We start from the raw sequence: 13,241 nt of genomic DNA, 5'->3' as shown, positions 1-13,241 counted from the left end.
AGAAATGACACTAATTTAAGGGGAATTTTATTTTTGAACACTTTTCTCATGTTTTTGATAGTAAGGGAGATAGCATGACTATTGTACTTTCATTTTACATGACAGAATAGATAGCATCTCAAGAAAGGAGTTAGAGGGTGTTTTGTTTGTTATTTTTGACATGTTCCCCTATTACTTTCAATATAACCCATTACTTATAATAATTAACAAAGTTTATATTACGATATATTTAATCAAGTAGAAGTAGTATTGATGATGATTATGTTCAAGAAAATATAGTTGTGAAGTAATTGCCAAGAGAAGACATACAAGAGCAACATGTGAAGAAAGGAGTGGCGAGCACCTCAGTGCTTGGCTGCAAGAGTAAATAGACTCAACTGGTGGTTTAAAAACCCGCTGTCTGCTCCAACACACCACCAGATAGCGCTCCAGGCTACCGGAATTGTCTGTGAGTTCCTCTGCCAACGAAGGATGTAGCTCGTGTTGAGGGAGGAATATATTGTGTATTTTCTTATATATCTTATCTTATATATATATTTTTTTTCTTTATGAATAATCAATTGTACTCTACACAACGCAAGGCTTTCAAGTTGCATGCACATGCTTATTACATATAATATGATTTGTTTCTGCTCCCCCATTATTGACAATAGATAAGAGGATTGGAATCTTTTACTTTTACTTTTACCTTCTAGCTGATTGTGGAGGGAGAGGTTTGGTTCACAATCCTGCAGAGTGTGGCCCCATCAGCACGGTATTGATAACTTAGTGCGTAGCCTATTTTGGCTACGGTTGTATTAAATTGGCTGGCTTATGTGGCTATACTGTGGTTTGAGGGACTTAGTATGTGGGACTTTTAGTCCCAGAGGGGGGAATATATTGTAGAATAATCATTTTTAGATGGTATAATAATCATTCTTAGATATCAAAATACTTATATGAGTTTCTAGGCCTTTGTGTGAGCCAGGAGAGAGCATATGAGGTTACTAAAAGTGTTGATGCTGCAGAGAACACAAAGAATGGTATACAACCTTGAAATACAGGATGTACTTCTTTAATCAGTTATTATATGAATGATGTCTTGTATTCTTGCAGCTGGTGTTTTGCTGTTTCTGTTAATTAGTAGTATTCTGACATATATCTTTGGTGTATTTCCTTTATGCTGACACATATCTCTAAAATATATGGTGTATCTCATTAAAATACAGGATGCACTTCTTACTGAAAACACTTTTAATAAGTTAGATATCTCTTATATGATATGTTTCTGGCATGGTGTTTTACCCTGATGAGTTAAATATCTTTGGAGCTTGTATTTTCTTTCATTAATCAAATGATACTGTGTATGAACAAACAAGGCCGCCTCATTATGAGGGTACACTGAAATGTAGGGCAAAGGTAAAAGGTATGTGATGGGGACATGGCTGTTTGTCTCATACACAGGTGTTTCTAAAATTGATGCACTTTTATCATGAACTATGACTTATGTCAAAAATAAGTGGAGTTACCAGTTGATGTATGTTTTTTTTAAATAACTGGTATATAACTGAGAACTCAGGAGGATAGAGTCAGAACATTCAGCTGACTGGTCTCTTGTTTGTTGGTGATCAATAAACTACAACTTTGGCATCTGGAACTCAAGACTCTGAAAATTTTCTTCAACTTAGAGAAACTCTTCGCAATATTCCACGACAATATCAAGTCATTATTTCCTCGATATATCTGTGAAATAATTAATTATCTAACAATATCCTAAAATGATATGTAAAAAATAAAGGATTCGGCTTTAGTTGCATTATGATGTGCATCTGGGCTGCGTTCAGCGCCGACAAAACGTTGCACAACGTTTTTTAAACAGAAACGGTGATGCGTTGAACGCACTGTTCTGATGACGCAAGAGTTGCAACCATAGTATGGCAGCTGAGAAGGCCATTCTTTGTGTTCTTTGTGAAGAATTTTCGGAGCCTGATGAAGTCGGTATAAATATGTGTTTAATACTGCAAAATATGCCCGATGTTACAGTTACTGCACTTGCCGCCCAGAACACGAGAGAACTTCCCAATCGAGTGAAGGGATTTGTGGAAACTGTGGTTCCTAATTATTGTGATACAACATTTGCCTCGCATTTTAGGATGAAAAGACAAACATTTCAGGTGAATGATAATCCACTTCTTACCTCCGAGAGAAGTTATGATCTGTATGACCTTGTTTTGTTATTGCTGATCACTGTTGTTTTGCTATATTATTGTAATATTTACCATAATATATTCAGAGGAGTATAGAAAAGTTTATGAAATGGTCACTTCACAATTCAATAGCAAAATATATAGAGATGTGTAGCGTTTAATCAGTGTTTAGCAAACCTTCCTGAGGAAAGGACCACAAGACATTGCAATTACAAAATATTTTGACAGACTTAAAAGTTCCAGATCTATACCTGTGATTTAATATTTCAGTTATATTGCCTGTAATGTAAGTAAACATGTGCAAACAAAATACTTGCTCTTAATGAATTTATTTTTATGTTAATTACATTTACTTACAAATTCCACTGTATAAAGCAATATGTGCATCAGTCATAGCAAGATTTGTCTCATCTTATTTACAGCATCATAGGGATGTAGAAACTTCTAATATAAATGCTGCATATACTTTTCTACAGGCTCTCTGTGAGAAAGTTGGTCCTTTCCTTGCAAACAGAACCTTGGACATCCCCAAACAATTGCTGTGCTCTATTTGGTTGTTGGCAAACCAAGAGAGCTTCAGGGGTGTTGCAGACCGGTTTGATATGTCAAAAGGAACCCTTCATTATATTTCTTTCGGATATTTGCACAGTCCTTTGTACACTGAGTAACCAACACATTAAATGGCCCAGAGAGGATGAGTTTGCAAACCTGGCAAATGGCTTTCAGGACAAAACTGGCTTTCCTGGAGTCATTGGAGTAATCGATGGCACACACATTCCCATCCTAGCACCCACATTCCATAGAAACAGTTACATAAACAGGAAAGGACATGCAAGTATTCAACTCCAAGCAGTGTGTACATCACAGATGAGGTTCCTGGATGTGTACACTGGTTGGCCAGGGTCTGTGCACGATGCTAGAGTGTTTCGAAACTGCCCATTAAATAGCCATCTCCAGGATGTGATGAGAAGTGACAACCACCTGCTTGGAGACTCTGCATACCCACTCAGCACATCTCTCATTACACCATACAGAGATAATGGGCACTTGTCCCAAAGACAGAAAAAAATTTAACACAGTCCACAGCTCCACCAGAGTTGTGATAGAAAGGGCATTTGGCCTTCTAAAGGGGAAATGGAGACGACTAAAATACTTGCCCATGGGAGACCTTAAAAAAGTCCCAGTGGTTATCACAGCTGCGTGTGTTTCATTGAGGGAGGAAGGCCACCAAATGGAGGATTGTGAAGTGGATGGCAACAATGACAATGATTGTGAAGCAGGATACCCTGAAAATACTTCAGGTCAAAGAAAAAGGGATGAACTTGCTTTATTTTTGGTGGAAGATGATTAAAGTTTATGTTTAACTCATTCTTATTGTGTACACCTAAGTTTTCAGAAGTTTTTGTTTCATAACAGAATGGAAGTAAAATAATGAATAAAATGCCACAAATGTGAGGTGATCAATATTGCATTTATATCTCTCAGCATATATACTGCACATCATGTAATTAAACAAACAAAATAGAACCCACCATCAGCAGAATGTAGAAAAAGGAGAAAACCCAAATTGCTATTTCTTCGTCAAAGCAGAAACAAAATCTTTTAGGATGTTGTTACGTTCACTTGCCACTTCCACTGCTTGTTTTTGCAGGCTTATGACTTCTGACATCTGCCTCCTTTGCTCACTGACTGACTGTTCAAACCACTCAGGTGCTTCAGACTTGCGCGTTCTCCTTTTGCTACAATCTGCTGATGCCTTGGGTTGTGAATTTGATGATTGTGAATTTGATGATCCTGAAGAAGCCTCTATGTGGGGAAAAAAAAAAAAGAAGTTTAAACTTGGTGGCCTTAAAATGGTAATGATGAAGGCAGCAAACATCACTTGCCTCTAACAAATACATTTTTTGGTTCTCACATGGACACATCTCCTCTACATTTGAGTCATGTACCAACAAAGCTTCTTTAAACATCCAGTTAACCCAGATTCTAATCACCTGAGCCACACAATAGACATCCTTTAAATAAAGCTGTTAGCAACCCTACCAAGTTATGGAGTAAAAATAGATGCCAACATTGGAGCTACTATGTATCCAACATGGATGCTAATGTGAGACCATCACAGAGTGATTTAATTAAAACCTACAATTAACATCCAATAATGTTTACATAATATTTTTAGTAAATCATGAATAACATTTTCTTTGAATCTGGTGTGCTAATTCAGGTTGATGTGGCACAAAAAATAATTAACATGGAAAAGATAATCACCAGCAAAAGATGACATGACCAGGACCGGCTCCACACTGGGATCATCAGCCAGGAGGTCCTCCATTGATGAGAAAAAGACCCAGCTGCTGGCACCACTCCCAGTCTTCTTCTTACTGTCCACTATTGTTTTGTATCTATTAAGAGAAACCCAGAAATAGCAAATGTCTTCAAGTGGCCATACTCCCAAAATAATGCAAATGCCAGTATCAAAACAAACCTGTGTTTTAACTGTCTGAACTTATTGTCACATGCCTCTGCTCCAAAGTCATATCCTTTTGCCTGCATTTGTGTAGCTACCTTTTTCCACACTTCTACTTTCTTTAACACAGGAGATTGAAAATCTTCAGCCATTTGCTTTGCCAGAGAAATTAAAAGCAATGTTGCATTGTGCGTCCATGGCTTTGAATCTAAAGCACACATTTAAATAGATAAGTAACAGACAATACATCATTAGAAAAGTTGTGCAAGGAATGAACTTAATGTACCTTTTGGCATGTGTTGGGGGTCTGACACTGATGCCCACTTTGGAGCACAGGCAGGTGATGGTCCAGCAACAGACAAATTAAGTGGTGTAGTATCTGGAGGCAAATGCAGTGGTGCAGGAGCCAACTTCTGTGGTGCAGCAGGAATGTGTAGGCCCAGTGGAAGTTGACTAGACCCATTTGATGCACTAGCCTGTCCCAAAGGGATTGCTGAAACTGAAATGGAAGCACACATCTTACCTAATTCAGACTAAAACATCTATTTAGCCTCACATACTGACTTGATTTGTAGTTCATACTGTTTTAATACCCTGTATTTTCTTTCTCATTTTTAGGAAAAGCACTTAATTACCATTGTTTATTTCTATACCAAATGTCATACACTTGCAATGAAGCTAAAAATATAGCCTAAACAACTACATCATTATGTTGATATCCTATATTTTACAATAAAACTTACGACAAACATGTAAGGATGGCTGGCGCGAAACAGACGTTCCGAAGCTTTGCGAGATCCCGAAGCAAAGATGATTCGAAACACTGATCCGAAGCGTGATTCAAAACACCCACGTCACGTGACAACGGCTAAATGAAGCGTCTAAGTGTTTCATCAGGTGGAGTGCTCCGCCGAATCAGGGTTTCATTGATTGGTCGGTTCGGGAACAAATCACACAATCACACAGTATAAAAGTTTTGTCAACGCATTTTCATATCGTGGGTTTTTGTGAGAGGAGTTTGGTTTTGAGATAGTGGATTTTTGGTGATATAGTGACATTTATAGTGCGATTTGTTTAGTTATATTTAGGATTTAATTTACATTTACACATTGACTTAGAGACACACAGAGTACATATAGTGACACATGAATAGATGCATTGATAGAAATATATATATATATATATATATATATATATATATATATATATATATATATATATTAATAGATAGATACATATATTACAGATACATATAGATTATTAGATAGATAGGCTACATATAAAATAGATAGATAGATAGATAGATAGAAATGGAGGCTCCACAGAAGAGATGCCGTACATCTGTGGTGTGGGAGCATTTCCATTTGGAAACCCCAAATAAAGTGAGATGTGTGTATTGTGATCGGCAGCTCGCCTACTGCAACAATACATCATCCATGATGCGCCATTTGAGGAGCATTCATCCTGCCATTCTGCAGGGTGCAGAGGATGGTAGTGTTCCCCCTGTACCAAGGCCTGCTACTGACACTGCTGGGCCATCTAAGCAAGGTATGCATTGTTTGAAATATAGGCTAATTATAAGTGAAATATAATAACTAAGTGTTGGGCCATTGTTTAGAAAGGCCATGGACTAAGACATGCCTAACATCCCAATCACAACTGCCAATCACTTTAAAAACAAATGTTGTCAATATAATATTATACTTTGTGAATATACATTTTATATGTCTACATATGAGTACCCAATCTACAGCCAAGACATCATTTTGTTTTTTTGTAATTGTTGTATTTCTATAATGCACTTTATCTTTCTCTGCACACTGAGCATAAATATTCATAACATAACTTTGTTTAGGAAGGTTTCCAAATGAACCAGTAGACTACTTTCACGGTAGGCTACTATTTTTCCAATATATTTGTCTGAAAGTATGTTTTATCTTCTCTTTTAAAAGGCAGACAGAGGGAATTGGATGAGGCTCTTCTGAACATGGTGGTGAAGGATCTGCAGCCCTTCACCATCGTGGAGGATGAGGGTTTCAGGGCCTTTGTGAACAAGCTTGATCCAAGCTATGTCCTCCCATCCCGGAAGGTGCTTAAAACAATGGTCAGCTGAAAGGTACAACACAACCAAGGAGAAGACAATGGAGGACCTACAAAAGGCGAATTTGTTAGCCTGACGGCTGACATGTGGTCTTCCATTAATATGGATGGATATCTTGGTGTAACATGCCATTACATAACACCAGAGGCAACAATGGCAACTGTTTTACTGGGTGTAAGGAGGTTTTACCAAACCCACACAGCCCAGCATCTCATGGAGGCTAAAGCCTTGCTAATGGCTGAGTGGGGAATAACCTCCAAAGTTCACTGCATGGTGACTGACAATGCATCCAACATGATCCTAAGTGCCCAGCTACTCAACCTTCGCCATGTCCCATGTTTTGCTCATAATTTGAATTTGATAGTGAAAAGGCCCTGGATCAAACCTCAGTCATCAATGAAATTCGCCAGAAAGCCAGAAAGATAGTGGGGTTGTTCAGATCCAGCTGCAAAGCAAAGGACAAGCTTGTGGAGATGCAGAGCTTGATGGGCAGACCAAGTCTGAAAATGATACAGGAGGTTGAAACGAGATGGAACAGCACATTCGACATGCTACAACGCTTGTATGAGCAACGTGAGCCAGTGGCTGCTGCACTTGCCAATTTAAACAGTGATACTGCTCCCCTGACAAGTCTTGAGTATGACATTATTCAACAGTCATTGACACTTCTTCAACCATTCAAACTAGCAACAACAGAGATGTCAGAGGAACAGAGAGTGTCTGCTTCAAAGCTCATACCATTGTACAGGATGTTGCAGCACAAGCTTGCACAGAAAAAGGAAATGCAACGCAGGAATCAACTGTACAATTAGGTAGGACACTATGACCATACGTGTAATTGGCCATAACTCTCATATTGTTGTCATTATTTTAATTAATATGGTTTTCTCTTGTGTTGGCTCATAGGCTCACATCTACAAGAAGGTCTGCACTCCAGATGTGGAGGGTACGAGACTTTTAGAGCCTTGGCACTGGCTACACTGCTGGACCCAAGGTTTAAAAATGTGGCTTTTGGAAATCCTGCCAAAGCCCTGGATGCTGAAAAGCACATCACACTGGAGTGTGCTTCACTGATGCGTTCAAACACAACTCCTGGTGAGTTTCAGTCTATGTTATCTTATGTAATGTGATTCATGAAATTTATACTTCATATGTGTTGTCAGTTTATGATTTGTTACTAATTGCCGTTTCTTTTAATTCAGAACCACAAATGTCAACATCAGGCCCATCATCAACACCAGTTGAAACACAAGACAGTTTATGGGAACATTTTGACAATCGTATCCGTGGAGACCCAGATGATACACAATCCTACAGCTGATGCCACAGTGGAAGTGAAAAAATACCTCAGCGACGCGCTTTTGCCCAGAACTCATGATCCTCTAACTTACTGGAAAGAGAGAGCAGTAATCTTTCCTCATTTGTATGTCCTAGCTAAAAAATATCTTTGTATGCCAGCAACAAGTGTCCCTTGTGAGAGAATTTTTTCAAAGGCTGGAGAAATTATCTGTAAAAAAGAAGTAGGCTGAGTCCTTCAACAGCAGAGAAATTAATATTTTTGAATAAAAATCTATAAGAAAGGGAGACATTGTGGCTTGATTTATTTTTATTAATATTCATTTTTCATGACCAAAATCACATTATGCAATGTGAAGAGACTACAGGTTACAAGCTTCATATATTACAAAAATACAATAATAAAAAAAAACCAACACATTTTTTTATTAGCTCTTTGTAAAGGTTGTTTCAGATCAACACCTGCAAGTGACCACTAGGTGTCACCGTGGAGACGGGTTTCGGATTGATTCGAAGCCTCGAAACAAAATGGCACATTTGCTTCGACTGTTTCATTGCTTCACGAAGCCTCGATCTGCCCATCTCTACAAACATGTCTTCTAATATCCTCAGTTGATGTGTAAACCGAGCTGCATCGAACACATTTATAAAATACTTTATTTGAACCCATTGTGTGAGTTCACTTTAATTCCGCGTGCTTTATATACATGTTGCTGCTGATTGGACTGCAGTTCTGACACACCCACCAAACAAGAGAAAACGCATCTCAAACCCCGTTGCACACCGGTGCACGCCGTTTCCAGGAAACATGACGTTCAACCCGGAAACCGTAGCAAAACGTTGCGCACCGTTTTGAACTTGAACGTGCCCCTGGTCTTCTTGTGAGCTCGCGCATATTTGCATTGCTTTAATCCCTCGTTGTAAGTCCCGCCTTCTTGCACACCAATTGGTCAGAGGCCAAATTCCTGCCTGTCAACTCGTATTGTTGAGCGTTTTCGGTTTTGGGCCAATCAGCAGCTCGTAATTGTGTAGCGTTTGTTGAACGTTTTAACGTGTGTTAGTTAATTAACGTCAACGTCAGGCGTCCTGTTTACACATTTAAACCATATTTACACTTTGAATTTCGACTCCAAACTGTAGTAACTACATCTACATGGTCTAATGAAGATAACCAGGTAGTCTGATCAAAGATTAAATACATTTTGAGAGATCGTTAACATGTTAAGTAATGCAATGCATTGGAAATTAAAGGGACAACATGTGGCGATCTCTGAAAACAAAATTAAATTATGAAAAGACCATACAGTTAGTATCTTTAGACCCTTAAGATCATAATATCACCACGTGAAATCAAAATATAAAGTATAAGTATAAGTTTTATGCATTAACAATAAGCCTGTTTGTTTAATGGCTGCCAGTGCATAGGGGGCTGACCCTGGGGTCATTATTTACCTGTTGTGTTACGTTATGTTAATTTGTTAACGTTAATATTTCAATAGTGAATGTGTAGTACTAGTATATCATTAATGTTATGTGTGATAGTCCTGTTAATATGGCAATTAACATGTAGTTTAACCTGTAATTCTCGCTTAATGCTGTGTCATTGTAGAGATGGTTTTTGCAAAATTCAGTATGACGGCCTTGCAGCAGCTTGTCCTGCGGGCCTTCATCGCCGCTAAGGGGCCACGCGGGACCGCCGCTGCTGCGAGGGCCAAGAAGCCAGAGGATTTGTGGTAGTTTTCTTTGAGCTCCACCACGACGTACACGCGAACACAACACGCGTTAGCGGAGAGATTGATTGGCCGGCATCCAGAGAACATTGCTGGGCATAGAGCGCATCTATATTATAGTACAACATATGTTATTGTCTTCAGAGTAAAAATAACTTTCCTAGGTATGTATTTTTTTGTAATAAAAATATGCTTCCGTTTCATAAACTTGGTACTGATAACAACTTTACATTATTTACATTAGTCTACCATTTTGGGGTCTTTGCTATTATATTCCAATATCATTATGCCTCAGTTAGCTAGTTATAGATTAAGAGTTGTTTTAGGAGTACAGATGACTTGCTGCTGTGTATAATAATTTGTGTTGAGAAAATAACATTCTGTTCTGTCAAATATGTACTCTTATGAAACTTCTCTAGGAGCACTGTTGAAATGTTTTGGAGGTGGGGCACAACCGATGCCACCTGCCCCAGGTGCCAGTGCTACAGCTGATGATGATTTTTCAACAATCCCAGATCAATATATTTATATGGAGAAACCATGCCTTTTGTGAGACCTTTTATTTAGTTTCTGACGGACAGTTGCATTACCTTAGGCTAGCTGTTATTATTATTATTTTCATCTTTCATCAGGTCCATCCTCTGCAGACGAGGAGCACTTTCCAGCACCGGCATCCACTGATCCTGCTGTTCCTTCCATATCTGTTTCAACCTCAGCGGCCCCATTGCAACTTCCAGCCTACACCATGGATCAGCAGCTCCTCCAGTTGACCCGGCTGAGTGGTCATCTATCCTGTCCGACTCAGAAAGGACTGATCTGGTAAGCAGAGGGCCACTGCCTATAAAGGAAAACATCCCATTCCCTGAAAAACCTGATGGCCGAAGCTTCCACTACACCTACAGAAAAGTAATTAATGGGGAAAAAATGTAAGTGGAGCTGCTCACTTATTCAAAACAGCTTCTGCTGCAAATTGTTCTCTAGGAAGTCCACAAAACTGGTAACGGAGGGATAACAAGACTGGGTAAATATAGGTGTGCTACTGTTACAATTAAAACCATAGAAGGGTAAAATCATGCCAGGCAGACATTGGTATGTTGTAAGCAACACAGCTACAACTCATACAATTGATAAGGGGTGTGTTACAATTACAGTGTGCGAATAATCAAGCATTGACAATATCCAATCATATTGGCGGCACAGAGGGGCCCCCAAATAAAATTCTGCTTGGGTCCCCATAAAGGCTTGGGCCGGCCCTGCTGGAACCATTAAGGAACCGGAATTGTTATTCCTTATGATTCCCATCCCTAGGTGGGACTGATACATATATCAATTACGTGCAGAGGCTGCACTCTAGTGGCGGCCTTGCGTATTGCACGCATAAATACATGGGCTCTGTGGCATTTTTCACTTATTAAACACAGTAGATTAAAAAAATACTGTTTTCACTGCCTCAGTTGTTCATCAATTAGAGCTTCATAGTCCCACCGCTTTCTCTTAAAAGTATCAACCCTGTTCTTTCTCTTCTGTTTTGATGTTGGGGGTGAATTGGTCTTTTCTTTTCTCCAAAACTATACAGTAAAATGACTTGACAATAATTACAGTAATAGTCAGAGTCACTCTGAACAGGAATATATTGAAAGAATGAGCAAACCTATGAAGGAACACTTTTTATGAGTGTTTGAAAATGAGACATGGTGTAAGTGATAGAATGCACGTCGATGGGGTGAGTTTGCCTTTTCTACAAAACTATACAGTAATATAACATACTTGTATATATAAATTGTGTGTGTGTGTGTGTGTGTGTGTTTTAAATATCATTTGTGTTTCATTCAACAGGTATGCAAGCATATTTCATAGATCAGGTTTTTATTGTTCATATGTGCAATTCATGGATAATTGACAGATTAAAGCCACCAAAAGCCTGTTGTATCATATTTGTCATTTACATTAACATGAAAAATGTAAGTAAATAAATACAAATTTATACATGATGTATAATAATTAAATGTATACTTTATATATACACAAACATTAAAATCAACAATACAAATGTAAAATAAATGTATGATAATTAACATCAATATTACAGATTTCATTAGCATTAATAAATATATTATAATAATTAATGTATACTATATATATAAACATTAAAAATAAGTAAATATACATTAATACATGATATATGATAATTAAATCAACAATAAAAATGGAAAATAAATGTATGATAAATAACATTAATATTACATTTCATTAGCATTAATAAATATATTATAATAATTAATGTATACTAATATATATATATATATATATATATATATATATATATATATATATATATATATATATATATATATAACATTAAAAATAAAAATGTAAAAATATTAAGGATGTATGATAGTTAAAATGAATATGAACATGAATAAATTATGTAATAATTAATGTTAATCATATTTAGGCATAGAAACATTAAAATAGTAAAAAAAATATATATTATTTGTGTCCTAATAAGATGGAAAATAGCAGAAAATAGAGTCTAAAAGTCAAGTTTGACCTCTTTCAGCACCCATACCGTAAGTACACGATTAGACGCGCATAATAAAAAAAGATGTGCGGCTGGCTTGACCGTTTATTTTCAACGCGCGGCCCACTTGACCGCAGTTCAATTTGACGTCACGGCTGAACAGCTCCACTGACTTTCGTTGTGTTTAGTGTCTCTCTGTAACTTCGAGTTTAGCTTTTTTTCAAGAAAAGGAGGGACGAGAGTCGAAATTCATTTTTGTGGTCATCAATATTACGCCACAAATGATGTTGATTGAGCTTAACTTGAACTGAACCCGGAATATTCCTTCAATAAACCTTTAATATGTCATAAAATATTACAATCCAGTCTCTTTTTTTTATTAATAGCGATTTTCCAGCATGATCGTGTAGATATATCATGTCTATATGATACATAAGGTGTATATATTCTGTGTTTAATTGTGAACATTTAGTTTTCAATGTTTCTGTTTGTTTGTGTCGTTATAGCGGAACTGATGTTTGTGCGCGCCACTGTTTCCGGTCGGAATGTTATTCTAGCAGCACGTGAGTGTGTGAGTGAAACATGTCGAGTTCCTACAGAAACAGGCGAGAAACACAATAAACACACAATTTCATTCAGTTACACACACTCATCACCAGTCATTTATAGCAGACCTATATTTAAAGAAAGCTGACAGAACTCAGATGTGTGTGTGTGTGTGTGTGTGTGTGTGTGTGTGTGTGTGTGTGTGTGTGTGTGTGTGTGTGTGTGTGTGTGTGTGTTTCAAATCAACCAAACCCCTTTATTGTCACTCAAACATATACACGAGTGCAACAGTCTGTGAAAGTTCCACAACATAGCAGTATGACAATTACTATAAACACCTGATTTACACAACATAATATACAGTATATCAGCAGCCATATCACCCTGTAGCTCA

At 37.6% G+C, this 13,241-nt stretch overlaps 1 protein-coding gene and 1 long non-coding RNA gene across 2 annotated transcripts; both read left to right on the top strand.

The window, feature by feature from the left end:
* The first annotated feature begins 5,933 nt into the window (after nucleotides 1–5,933).
* LOC127627335 (zinc finger BED domain-containing protein 4-like) lies at nucleotides 5,934–6,766 on the top strand. The gene is made up of 2 exons (XM_052103682.1): nucleotides 5,934–6,201; nucleotides 6,606–6,766. Exons 1-2 carry the CDS (start codon nucleotides 5,964–5,966, stop codon nucleotides 6,764–6,766), a joined length of 399 nt encoding a protein of 132 aa, XP_051959642.1. The 5' UTR covers nucleotides 5,934–5,963.
* A 381-nt stretch (nucleotides 6,767–7,147) lies between these two features.
* LOC127628210 (uncharacterized) lies at nucleotides 7,148–8,063 on the top strand. Its single transcript, XR_007968616.1, has 3 exons — nucleotides 7,148–7,566; nucleotides 7,661–7,849; nucleotides 7,957–8,063. It is a non-coding gene; the product is annotated as an uncharacterized LOC127628210 (long non-coding RNA).
* The last annotated feature ends 5,178 nt before the right edge of the window (nucleotides 8,064–13,241 follow it).

This window comes from Xyrauchen texanus, chromosome 34 (assembly GCF_025860055.1).
Source record: "Xyrauchen texanus isolate HMW12.3.18 chromosome 34, RBS_HiC_50CHRs, whole genome shotgun sequence".
NCBI lineage: Eukaryota > Metazoa > Chordata > Actinopteri > Cypriniformes > Catostomidae > Xyrauchen > Xyrauchen texanus.
Note: the sequence above shows the minus strand (reverse complement) of the source record. Positions and strands in the feature narration are given on the sequence as shown.